At 48.6% G+C, this 12,842-nt stretch overlaps 1 protein-coding gene across 1 annotated transcript; it reads left to right on the top strand.

Annotated features, from left to right (window-relative positions):
• Positions 1 to 12,564, top strand: LOC142823287 (killer cell lectin-like receptor subfamily F member 1). The gene is made up of 6 exons (XM_089770710.1): positions 1 to 432; positions 3,030 to 3,128; positions 5,898 to 6,047; positions 6,714 to 6,868; positions 9,689 to 9,801; positions 11,390 to 12,564. The coding sequence occupies exons 1-6, from the start codon at positions 348 to 350 to the stop codon at positions 11,511 to 11,513; spliced, it is 726 nt and encodes a 241-aa protein (XP_089626836.1). The 5' UTR covers positions 1 to 347; the 3' UTR covers positions 11,514 to 12,564.
• The last annotated feature ends 278 nt before the right edge of the window (positions 12,565 to 12,842 follow it).

Here is a 12,842-nt window from a genome sequence, read left to right on the forward strand (position 1 = left end):
GCAACAAGCACCTTTTATTGGTCAAATAACAGCAAACATTTTCGAAGAGATGAACGTGTTTGGTGAAGATTTGCTGCTAGAAAACAAAAGCCACTTTGTATTGAAAAGTGTTTCTGAGCCACAAACAAGGGAACTGAGAACACCCCTCAGCAGACCACTGCCAAACTGGATCAAAGAACCAGGCCGCAGGTTTCTACCCATATATCTACATTTCCTGTGTGGTCTCGCAGGCCCAAGAAGCTGTCAGGACTTCTTGTAAACGCTGCAGCTGGTCAGTTTCACTCTTGTGGGCACTTAGTTCTTCTTCTGCTCCATTTGCTTGCTCAGCACTGAAAAATTCAGGCAAGATGGAAGACGAGGAAGGTTACACGGTACTGAACCTCCGGCCGAAGGTGGGAAACTCAGCGCGTCTCTCTCCAGCAGGACACCAAGGTATTGACGTAGGTTGTCTTCAGTTTGCAACATATCGCCATGGAGAGCTGGGTTTTTATGCCAGGGGTTTTAAGCAGGAGATGAGTAGAAAGCATTTCCCATGGGTACGAGATCAGGTGTGGTCTAGTGGGTGGAAGATCTGGGTTCTAATCCTGGCTAACTGACCTTGGGCATCTGCTTTCTCCCTCCCACCATTTTTCTCTCTTGTCTATTTATTTTATAAGCATTCTGGGGCAGGGATAGTCTCCTACAAGAAACGTGTATAATAGTAATAGACCCAAGAAGCTCAATCTATGATCTAGGGGTAATAGTGGTTCACAACCTAATATGAGTCAACAGTGTGACACTGTTGCAAAAAAAGCAAACCTGATTCTGGGCTGCATGAACAGGAGTGTTGTGAGCAAAACACGAGAAGTCATTCTGCCGCTCGACTCTGTGCTGCTTAGGCCTCAGTTGGAATATTGTGTCTAGTTCTAGGCACCACATTTCAAGAAAGATGTGGAGAAATTGGAGAAGGTCCCGAGAAGAGCAACAAGACTGAGGAAAGGTCTAGAGAACATGAGTGATGCGGGAAGACTGAAAGAATTGGGTTTGTTTAGTTTAGAAAAGAGAAGATTGAGGGGGGACATGAGATCGGTTTTCAAGTATCTAAAAGGGTGTCTCGAGGAGGAGGGAGAAAAATTGTTCTCCTTGGCCTCTGAGGATAGAACAAGAAGCAATGGGCTTAAACTGCAGCAAGGGAGGTTTAGGTTGGACATTAGGAAAAACTTCGTACCTGTCAGGGTGGTTAAACACTGGAATAAGTTGCCTAGGGAGATTGTGGAATCTCATCCCTGGAGATATTTAAGAGAGCAGGTTAGACAGACACCTGTCAGGGATGATCGGATCCATGGTGTCTGAAGCAGTAGCCACTAGGGATGTAAAAGAGTAGTTGAGTCAACTACTCGCATTTCCTGCTTCCTCGCCCTACTGCCTCGCCTATCCTCTGGTATAGAGGCCGTGGGGGAGGGGGGTGGAAGCAGGAAATGCAGAGGTAGGGTGCAAGGACGGCAGAGGTAGCTTGCAAAGGGTCCCGGACCTACCCCGCTGCGGCTCTGCAGTTGAAACGTTGTAGGAACCAGGCTGCCTGCACACCCAGCTCCTACTACATTTAAACTACAGCAGGGATCCTTGTTGACTAATCGTGTACTCAATACAAATGGTACCAAGTACACACTTAGTCAATTACCCACTTCTTAGCATCCTTAGTCGCCATGCTAGTGGCTCCGGCTATAGCTATTAAGCCTCACTCAACCAATCAAAGTGCCTTGTGTGGCTAGTGGCTAGACTTTTGGACACCACAGATCCAGACAGTGCTGGGTCCTGCCAGAAGGGCAGGGGACTGGATGCATTGCCCTCGAGATTCCTTACTGTTCTCGTGTTCTACGACTACAGAGATGCCATCCAGCAGTAGGACTCTTTTGTGCTAAGTGAAACAGCCCCTGCCCTCAGGAATTAATAGCCCAAAGAGAGTGATGTTAAAGCAGTGTGCAGCGGCAGTCAAAAAAGCAAAAAGGATGTTAGGAATCATTAAAAAAGGGATAGAGAGTAAGACGAAGAATATCTTATTGCCTTTATATAAATCCATGGTACGCCCACATCTTGAATACTGTGTACAGATGTGGTCTCTTCATCTCAAAAAAGTTATACTGGTATTAGAAAAAGTTCAGTTCAGAAAAGGACAACTAAAATAATTAGGGGCTTGGAACAGATCCAATATGAAGAGAGATTAAAGAGACTAGGACTTTTCGTTTTAGAAAAGAGGAGACGAAGGGGGAATCTGACAGAGGTCTATAAAATCATGAATGATGTGGAGAAAGTGAATAAGGAAAAGTTATTAACTTGTTCTCATAATATAAGAACTAGGGGCCACCAAATGAAATTAATGGGCAGCAGGTTTAAAACAAACAAAAGGAAGTTCTTCTTCACACAGCGCACTGTCAACCTGTGGAACTCCTCACCTGAGGAGGTTGTGACGGCTAGGACTATAAAAGGGCTCAAAAAAGATTCATGGAGGTTAAGTCCATTAATGGCTATTAGCTAGGATGGGTAAGGAATGGTGTCCCTTGCCTCTGTTTGTCAGAGGGTGGAGATGGATGGCAGGAGAGAGGTTGCTTGATCATTCCCTGTTTGATTCACTCCCTCTGACACCTGGGACATTAGCCACTGTCGGCAGGCAGGATACTGGGCTGGATGAACCTTTGATCTGACCCAGTACGGCCGTTCTTATGTTCTTATGTAACTATCTAGATGGGGGGAATGAGACCCATGAAGTTCTACTCAATCCTCAACCCACACTCGTCACCGCAGTGTCTGAGATGGAATGAATTTACCCAGGATCAGGCAAGGAATCTGTGGCATAGAAAGGAATGAAACCCTGAGCTCCAGCATTTTAACCACAAGCCCGGGTACCCACTGACCACTTGCTGATTGGGCTCCGGGAGAATTATAGAACTAAGTTTCAAGCCCAGTACAATATTTACTCCTGCCCAAGGAAAAGCACTTTGCTGGTGTTAACCCACGAACGAGGGTGTTTCACTAACCGTTTCATCTTCCAGAGCCGCTGATGAGTGTCTGTTGTTACAAAATCGCCCTGGGAGCTTTGGGGGCCTGGTGTATCGTCGTGACCATAGCAGGGATTGTGCTGGGTGCCTGGGGTAAGTGTCTGGGATCCTGCTAATCTTTTAAATCTCTCAAATCTATTCTTGTTCTCCGTGACTTTCTAAGATGCCCTTACCTAAGCACCGGTATAACTCGGCTGGGCAGATTTCAATGTACTAGTTCAGTAATTTCCACCAATAAGAGTGTTTATTTTTAAGCAAAAGACAGGATTATGCAGCACTTTAAAGACTAACAAGATGGTTTATTAGGTGATGAGTTTTCATGGACCAGACCTGCATAGTCCTGTCTTTTGTTTCAGCTAGACCAAACTAACACGGCTACATCTCTATTACTATTTTTAAGCACTTTTTGTTCTATTTTTACCAAGCTAAACTTTCAGAATTAACTTTCTAATTATCTTACCCATTACAAAGATAGCTTCCCCAATTATCACCTCTAATATCATTAGCTCACAGACATTTACCTCCCCTCCCCCTATCCCTCTTCTGTTCTGAAATTTGATTTGTCCTTTTCATATGTGTTCATTTTTTTTTAATTGTATCCTTTGGTATATATGGTTGTGCCAATTTTCTTGCACTATTTGATCTGAGGAAGTGGGTCTGGCCCACGAAAACTCATCCCCTAATAAACCATCTTGTTAGTCTTTAAAGTGCTACATAGTTCTGTCTTTTGTTTCAGCTACACCAGACTAACACGGCTACATTTCTATCACTTTTCAGAATCAATGTGTGTGTTAACGTGTGTGTTAATTTTTTTTTACGTTTATATCTGTTTACATGTTCTCAGTTGGGGGAAATGATAGGGGAATAGGACAAGAGTGGACATACAATAACTATTCAACGCCAACAGCTGTTACGATTCTAGCAGTTAACGTTTTGTAACCCTCCAAACGGTCAACCTCGCGTGCCAAAAGATAAAGTAAATACCCTTAAATCCAACTCTGCACATGCAAGGGCCTGCGATACTTGCTCAGAGAGGGAGCCTGAGAAAGTCACGCGGAGATGCGGGAGCCGCCTCTAGACCAGGGGTCTCCAACCTTTTTAAGCACAAGATCACTTTTTGAATTGGATCTACCTCAAACCCAAATACCCTGGCCCCTCCTCCTTCGTGCCCCTTCTCCAAGGCCCCGCCCTGCTCACTCCTTCCTCCCTCCCTCCCTCATCCTTCCTCCCTTTCACCAGGCAGGGGCAAAGAGGTGGGGTGCAGGCTTTGGTCTTGGGATCTGAGTGTGAGAGAGGCTCTGAGTTGAGCCTGGGCAGGAGTTGGGGTGCAGGAGGGGGTTCAGGATGCTGGCTCTGTAATGGAGCTTGGGTCTAGGAGGGCTCAGGGCTGGGGCAGGGGTTCGGAATGTGGGCTCCAGCTGGGCACTGCTTATCTCAGGTGGTTCCTGGGTGACCGTGCAGTGGGACTAAGGCAGGCTCACCCCTGTCCTGGCCCTGCACCACTCTCCAAAGCAGCCAGCAAACTGCCTCCCTCCCAAGACTTTGCAGGGCTTAAACTAGTGCAACACTCTTGTCTTGGTCTACAGAAGAGCCTCTTCCAATTGCGCTGAAAAGGGGATGTTCCTGGAGGGTAACCGATGCAGGGGCAGCTGCCTGAGTCTGCAAAGAGCCTGAACCTGTTGTTCTGAGACGGGGGAGCTGCCCGGGTGTAACTGAGGCTACAGCTACACTGTTCGTTTTTTGCAGAAGAGGAAATGCAAACGAAGAGCTCATTTGCAAAGCTGGCGCTCTCATTTGCACATTCTCTTCCAATCCTTTTTGCGGAAGAGGTGTTTGCGAAAAAACCTGCAGTATAGACGGGGCCTTTTTCTGGAAAAAAAAAAAACCTTTTGCACAAGATCCTTGTAAACCTCTTTTTTTTTTTTTTTTTTTTTGAGGAATAAGGGTAGTAGGTTTAAAACTAATAAAAGAAAGTTCTTCTTCACACAGCGTGTAGTCAACCTGTGGAACTCCTTGCCAGAGGAGGCTGTGAAGGCTAGGACTATAATAGAGTTTAAAGAGAAGCTAGATAATTTCATGGAGGTTAGGTCCATAAAAGGCTATTAGCCAGGGGATAAAATGGTGTCCTTGGCCTCTGTTTGTCAGAGAGATGGCAGGAGACAAATCGCTTGATCATTGTCTTCAGTCCACCCTCTCTGGGGCACCTGGTGCTGGCCACTGTCGGTAGACAGGATACTGGGCTAGAAGGACCTTTGGTCTGACCCAGTATGGCTGTTCTTACGTTCTTATGATCTTGCATATAAGGGGTTTTTTTCCCCAAAAATAGCCCAGTCTATACGGTGGATTTTTTTTTCGCAAAATCCTCTTCTGCAAAAAGGATCGGAAGAGAATATGCAAATGAGAGTGCAAGATTTGCAAACGAGCTCTTCATTTTCATTTCCTCTTCCGCACAAAACAAACAGTATACATGCAGCCTGATTCAGTGACCCTGCGGAATAAACAGATCCTATGGAAACAGCTTGTGGACCTCCGCTGTCTTTCCCCTGCTTTTCACTGCTGAGTCTGCACTTAGCTTTCTGCTGTGGCTGCAGTACATGCCCCGATAGAAGTGTTTGTGTTGTGGTGAATTAACTGATACAAACACTGCTAGGTCAGTAGAACACACTGGGCCACACGGCGTTAAAAGAGATTTCATCAAACCCCAAGATAAGCCGCTCTGAAGTCTTTGGCACGGATATAAAAATTGACTGAAGTTTAACTGGGTATGAGCCGGGCCAGAGTCACTCCTCTATCAAGGGATTTAGCACAGGGCTGGGCTTTCTGTGTCCTGATCCCCATCTTATACAGGATGTTGTTTCAAAGTTTGTCAGGGTCCCCATCTACAAGGAAACCCCCCTGAAAGTGATGGTGTTGCTCTAAGCAACGGAAGCAGACAAGAATGCAACACCAGCCTGGAGGACTGGGTTTCTCGCCTGAAGCAGAGCGTGTGCAATCCGGCCCAGATAAACTCAGGTAACCACCGCTCGTTGTGAGGCAAACCCATCCGCATCTTCAAAGGGTGCGGTCTGTCCGAATCCCCGCTGTGCTGTGGGAGACCTAGGTATGAGAACATTCCCCATGTCGGCATTCCTGTCGATGGCATAATGCACCGGTTTGGTGTGAGCGGTGCGTGTCTCTCTGTAGTGCTGCTCCACATATAAGGATACAAGCCTACTATAGCTACTGGCTGAGGGAGCTGCTTCTTTGGTCCACGTGAGGTGTGTTTTCAGTGTTGAAGTTCTGTGCTTTAATTTCTGTTGAGGACGAATGTGGGGGGTGTTACACTGGTCTAGTCAACAGTGCTTCCCTGCACTTCATCCTGTTGCACCGAGCATTAAGGAGGAGTTCAGTTTCAGCAGCTGAGGTGCAGAGTCTCTTTAATGCCGTGGTTTACTGACAAATCCCCTTTTCAGCTCAGGGAATCGGGAGGAGAGGGGGTTTGCCAGCTGCCCTCAGCTCAGAGGAGCCGGGAGGAGAGGGGGTTTGCCAGCTGCGCTCAGCTCGGAGGAGCCGGGAGGGGACAGCAGCCAGCCACAGGAAAGTCTGCCGTGTCTAGCTCTGAGAAATTCATCTGGCTCCGCTGTGGACAGGAAAGAAAGAATCACTAACGCCCTTTGCCACTTCTCACTGTCCCCGCAGGGGACGCCAGGTGCAAACTCTGCCCCCAAGACTGGCTCCGGCGTGGGAACATGTGCTACTGGCTGTCGAAAGAGACTAATACCTGGAGCAAGAGCCGTGACGACTGTGCCAGGAAGGGATCTGAAATGCTGGTGATCCAGGACCGGGAACAGATGGTAACGTGCATTGTCTGCCGGGGCACAGCGAGCGCCGTTCATCATATTGCTGCTCGCTTTGTTTTACACATCTCTATAGCAATTGTCCCGACACAAAACACTATTGGATGGGGATCGCGTGCAATGGGCAGGCACCCAGCTCTGAAGGCAACACAGCAGCAAGGACAAGTGCCCTGCAAGGACTGCTGACAGGGAGGAGCTAAAGGGGGCTATTTCTCTGGGTGCAGCAATTCAAAGGCAGTGTCGGATGGGAGCTTGGGCCCTTTAAATAGCCGCTGGAGCACCACCCCCTCGGGATGGCTCTGGGGGCAGGTACATGCTGCTCTCCATGCAGTGCTGAGGGCTGGCCCCTCCCCTTCAGTCCAAGGCTCCGCCTCTTCCACGAGCCAGGGGATGACTCCGCCCACCTGGCCCAAGGACCCCAGCAGGTTGTCCGCTCCCCTGAGGATGGTATAGTATGGGAGGTGATGGTGTCAGTTTTTCGGGGGGAGATGGGTGCAGCAAAGGGCTTCTCACACCTTGAGAACCCCTGGTCTATAGCCTGTGCACAACGGGGGCCCAGGTGACCGACTGGGGCGCAAACACAGGAGTCAAAAGGGGGCTTGGACACTAATGTGGATAATGAGACCGTCCAGCGCGATCGCGGTTAATGCTGCAAGAGCTTTGCACAGGGTATTAAACTTCCCACTATGAGTCTTATGCCACTGATCTGTGGAGACCGAGACTCTATCTGTCAGAGATCGGGATGGGAACCAATCTAGGTCAAAATCATCCTACGCCCGCTACTGCAAGCAAGGCTGTTCTTACTGATACACAGAAAACATGCTTCCGTAGGGCACCTGAAAATCTGGGTCTTACTGTCCGCCCACTTCCTCTTCCTGTTGGGTAGCTCTGGCTCCTCAGGAGAGGATCCAATTAGCTTCAAAGTGATAAAATCGGACAGAGCTCTGAGCAGAACCTGTGGCAAAGCCATGCAAGCGGCAGGGAAGCCTTTTCACAGGTCTTTCCAACCCCAGGTCTATCCTGCCAGTTTCTGAATTTACTGTGCGAGTCGACAGGACCTGTTTAAGATATTTCTTTAGTGCGTTGCTGAAGATTATAAAACCACCACTCTACAAGTCTTCATCTTCTCCCAGGGCTGCCTTCAGGCATAAGGGCACCAGTTAAATAGTACAATAGGACTCCATAGTTTTGTCTACAGTATCTGTCGACAAAACTTCTGTTGACAAAGAGCGTCTAGACACATTCAGTTCTGTCAACAAAGCAAGCTGCTTTGTCGACAGAACCCTGTAGTCTAGTCGCAACCCTACAGGCAATAACACCTTCTGTTGACAGAACTCTGTCAACAGAAGGTGTTATTCCTCGTAAAATGAGGTATACCAGCGTCTACACTACCGCTGAGTTCTGTCGACGTTATGTCAACAGAACTCAGCGGTAGTGTAGACGCTGGTATAGTTTTGTCGACAAAAGTCCACTTTTGTCGACAAAACTCAGTTGTCTAGACACACCCCATAAGTCCTAAGTTCAGACCTGACAGCTTGGTTCTGACACATTGAGAAAGAGCTAGTGTCAACCACTATTGGATACAGGGCCCTCGGTTAGATGGAAAAACTTTAAAACACTGATTAGTCTAGCAGCACCTTAAAGACCAACAAAACACGTTGATGGGATCATGAGCTTTCGTGGGCACAACCCACTTCTTCAGATGACTGGAGCATTAAAAGTCCAGAAATAAATAAGGGAAGGGGGAAGGAAGGGGGGGGAAGTGAATTAGAGTGTTCAAGTTACAAGAAGCTGATAAGAACAATTTGCTCCTTCTCTAAGTACCCCCTGCGTAGTTGGTTAAGTCGTTAGAATATGGAAAGTAGTGTGCTAGCCAGATAATGTCTTTATTCATACCTCTATGGCTATGTCAAGACTGCAGGTTTCTTTCGGAAGAAGCTTTTCCGGAAGAGATCTTGAAAAAACTTCTTCCGAAAGAGAGCGTCTACACAGCAAAAGTGCATCGAAAAACGATCTGTTTTTTCAAAAGATAGTGTCCACACAGAATGGATGCTCTCACATTGAAGCTGTGATTACTATGGGCGGAGTGGCCACCAGGGCACCTGTGCTTTTTCCTCTTTCCTCTTCTTACAAAAGAATTCCCTCTTCCCCGTCTACACATGCCTTTTTCGGAAAGAGCTCTTTCAGAAAAAGGCTTCTTCCTTGTAGAAAGAGGTTTACCAATGTCGGAAAAACCTCTCCGTTCTTTTGATTTTTTCCCAAAAGAACACGATTGCAGTGTGGACGTCAGTGAAGTTTTTCCAAAAACACTCTGCAGTGTAGACGTACCTTATGATAGGAATCAAACTTGTAAATGAAGTTTAGTTCCAACCCTTCCTGTGTATTTAGCTTATGGAATTGGCCGGAAACAACACGGTGGCTTTCAGATGCATTAACGAGTGCCCAGGCAGGTTAAAGTGTCCTACAAAGACACCAAAGTACAAAACGAGCTATTTTGAAATAAGATCGAAATAAGACATACAATTTTCATAGCTCAAGTTGCGTCTCTTACTTTGACCTTCAGTGCAGTGTCGACGCACCCAGAGGGTTTACAATCCAAAGGGAGTAGTCAGACATTGGCTTGTGTTTCGCCTTGGAAAAAGGGGGAAACTGAGGCCCAGAAAAGTCAAGTGTGTTATGTCAGATTATTGCTGGGAGGGCTTTCTGCATTCATGCATCTGTCGAACAGGGGTCTGTCTAGCACCGTGTGCGGCTAATGCTGGGGAAGAAATAAAAGATGTCTAGAGCCAAACCTTCACACAGACACTTCTGTTGCAGGGTCACCTGCAGTCGGCCGTACCAGAGGTAGATCCTGTTTGGATTGGATTAGCATTTAATGCTTCCCAGGGGAGGTGGACCTGGCTGGACGGTGCCCCTGTCCATAAAGAACTGTGAGTGTCTCCTGAGTGTTACTATTGCACGCGTGGATGATGCCTTGCCGTGTCATGTGCTGGGTCAGGACCTGCAGGTGCCCCACACCAGCTGCTTGGGGCCTCCAGTAGTTGACAGTCACAACGTAGGTCACCGGAAAAGACTTCACATGCGACTCAGCTGTTGTGATCACCTAAACCTGCTTTACAGGCCCGCTCCTCAAACTGCTCCTCACTTTAGCCTTGCACTGGGCACACTTTACAGAATCCCTCTGTCCGATTTAGGAGTTAGAGCAAGACTACAAACCCTCCTGGTAGCTTACCAAGCTGCAAACTGGGGTAGGTTCAGAAGTTAAAACAGGAAAAGAACAAGTTAAAAAATGACTTTGGCTACGTCTAGGCTGCAGAGTTAAACTGGAAAAAGATACGCAATTTGCACTATGCAAATTGCGTATCTTTTTCCAATTTTCTTTTGAAAGAGGCTTTCCCGAAATTTGGCCCGTCTACATTGGGGCAAATTTCGGAAACTCCTCCTCTTTCGGAAGATCCCTTCTGCCTCATGGAATGAGGAAGACAGGGCTTTCAAAAGAGCACATTTGCACTTCCACAAAAAAAAAAAAGTGGAAGAGCAGACGCATTCCCTGGACGCGGCTGAGTTTTTCTGGGATCCTCTGGTATCCCGGAAAAACTCCACAGTGTAGACATAGCCTGAGTTTTATTCATACAAAATGGGAAGTGACTGTCTAGGAAGGAGTACTTCAGAAAGGGATCTGGGGGGCTCGGAGAACCACAGGCTAAATATGAGTCAACCGTGTGACACTGTTGTAAAAAAATGCAAACATGATTCTGGGAGGCATTAACAGGAATACTGGGAGCAAGAAACAGGAAGTGGACCCCACATTTCACATCCTGTGCCGCCCCTCCCCCGGCTCCTACTGTCTGTCATGGGAGTCAGAGTCACCCCATTCTCCTGGGGGCCAGGAGGGGCTTGTGTGGCCTCCACACCCCACATCACCCCCCTCCATGGGGCCACCAGCAGCAATTTGAACCAGAGGTGGGGGGATCCTCTTCCTCCAATGGGAAAATCCATGGTGGAGGGGGGGAGCATACCCAGGGGGGCTCAGGCTCATGGATTTCGTGGGCTCCAGCCCCCTGGGTCTCATGGGCCAGCTCCAGGAGGGCTGGGGGCTGCATCCAACCCCAGGCCTTTGGTTCCGCCCCCACCCTGATTTAAGTGTGTGTGGCCTGGACACGGCTGCTCCGGGGCCCCCAATGGCCCCACACATAGGGTTGCCAAGTGGCCGATTTTGAACCGGACAGTCCAGTATTTGAGCTTTCTGTTCGGGAAACAAACTGAGACAATAGAAATGAGACAATAGAAACGTCCGGGAATTTCTAAGTAAGATGGAATGTCGATGGTGATGTCATGCCGAGTGTGTCCGGTATTTTTGTTGAAACCATCTGGCAACCCTACCAACGCACGGGGCTGAGTCGGAGCTGGGGAGGGGTGAATACAGAGAGGAAGAAGACACCACCACCTAGCGCCCCACCAGCTGCCACCGGCTCTTTACTCCAGCTAAACAAACTGGTTTTCTGCTTCATTTCTCAGGTTCCCCGGGGTAAATTGGGCTGAGCAGAACAGCTGTGGAGTGTTAACAAGGACTCAGACTGATTTAGAAACCTGCCATGCTGAATCAAAGTGGCTCTGCCAGAAAGACGCCTTCCCACTCTAGCCTGCGACAGGGCCGATGGGGAGAAGAAAGAGTCTCCAGTCTCTGAATGAAACCTCGCTGCCTGTTAGAGGGTTACGGCTCAACGTCACATCAGGGGCCAGATCCCTGTCTGAGGTGAATCCACCACACTGGAATCAAAGGAGCCAAATCCTCATGTACAATTCCTCTAATGTTCCCTGGAAGCTGAGCACTTGGGCAGAACGCCCAGGAAAGATTCAGGTGCTGCCCTGCTGATTAGCAGAAGGCCCACAGCCTGTGTTTCGACGGGTGGTGCACATCTGCACATGCCTCAATAGACATAAAATTTATTCAGCACACGAAAAAATACAGAGAACACTGGTCTGCACCTTTGAATTCAATGCTTTTCTTGGCCACTAAACAGACACAACCTCAGTGACCCACTGGGCTATAATTCCCACAGGTTTTCCCCCACTTCACCTCTCCAGCATTACAGAAAACATATCCCTCCCTCCAGGGTGCTAACGCCCCTACAATAGAAATATCGCCACAGTGCATAACTGGCACACAGCTTGGGGAGTGGAGGGCAAGAGGGGGACCCAGGTGGCTCGAACTGCCCTGGGAAGAGGTAGGGACCAGCCCTCCCAGTCTGAAACCTCCTCCCCCTGAACCTCCTACTCCCACCCCAGTGGTTCCTCCCTCCACCACAATTCCCTTTTCGCTACCTGCCCCCATTACCAGGGAACCTCCACTTCCACCCTCACCTCTTCCCCTTTAGCCCAACTTCCTTTATATGATGCCCCAACTGGCCATATGACCTGTTAACCCCTTACAGGCTGCAGTGCCTTTTCCTTTTTCAGACCCTGTCTGCCTGTCCTGGGTGCATTGTGAAGCCTGTTCACGTTTTTGAGAAAATAACTGTAAAAATGTGTTGCTTTCAAGAGTCTTATTTATGTATTGTCAATATTGTAAGCTGGGCACTGCACAGACATAGGGAGAGACAGTCCCTGCCCCAACTGAGATTAGGGCTTAATTGTGTTGGGTGCTGCACAGACACACAACAAGAGACAAGTCCTGCCCCAACTGAGATCAGGGCCCCATTGTGTTGCACACAGTCCCTGCCCCAGCTGAGATCAAGGCCCCGTTGTGTTGCACACAGTCCCTGCCCCAGCTGAGATCAGGGCCCCGTTGTGTTGCACACAGTCCCTGCCCCAGCTGAGATCAGGGCCCCGTTGTGTTGCACACAGTCCCTGCCCCAGCTGAGATCAGGGCCCCGTTGTGTTGCACACAGTCCCTGCCCCAGCTGAGATCAGGACCCCATTGTGTTGCACACAGTCCCTGCCCCAGCTGAGATCAGGGCCCCGTTGTGTT

The sequence above is a fragment of the Pelodiscus sinensis genome, chromosome 19 (genome assembly GCF_052426305.1).
Source record: "Pelodiscus sinensis isolate ZL-2025 chromosome 19, ASM5242630v1, whole genome shotgun sequence".
Taxonomy (NCBI): domain Eukaryota; kingdom Metazoa; phylum Chordata; order Testudines; family Trionychidae; genus Pelodiscus; species Pelodiscus sinensis.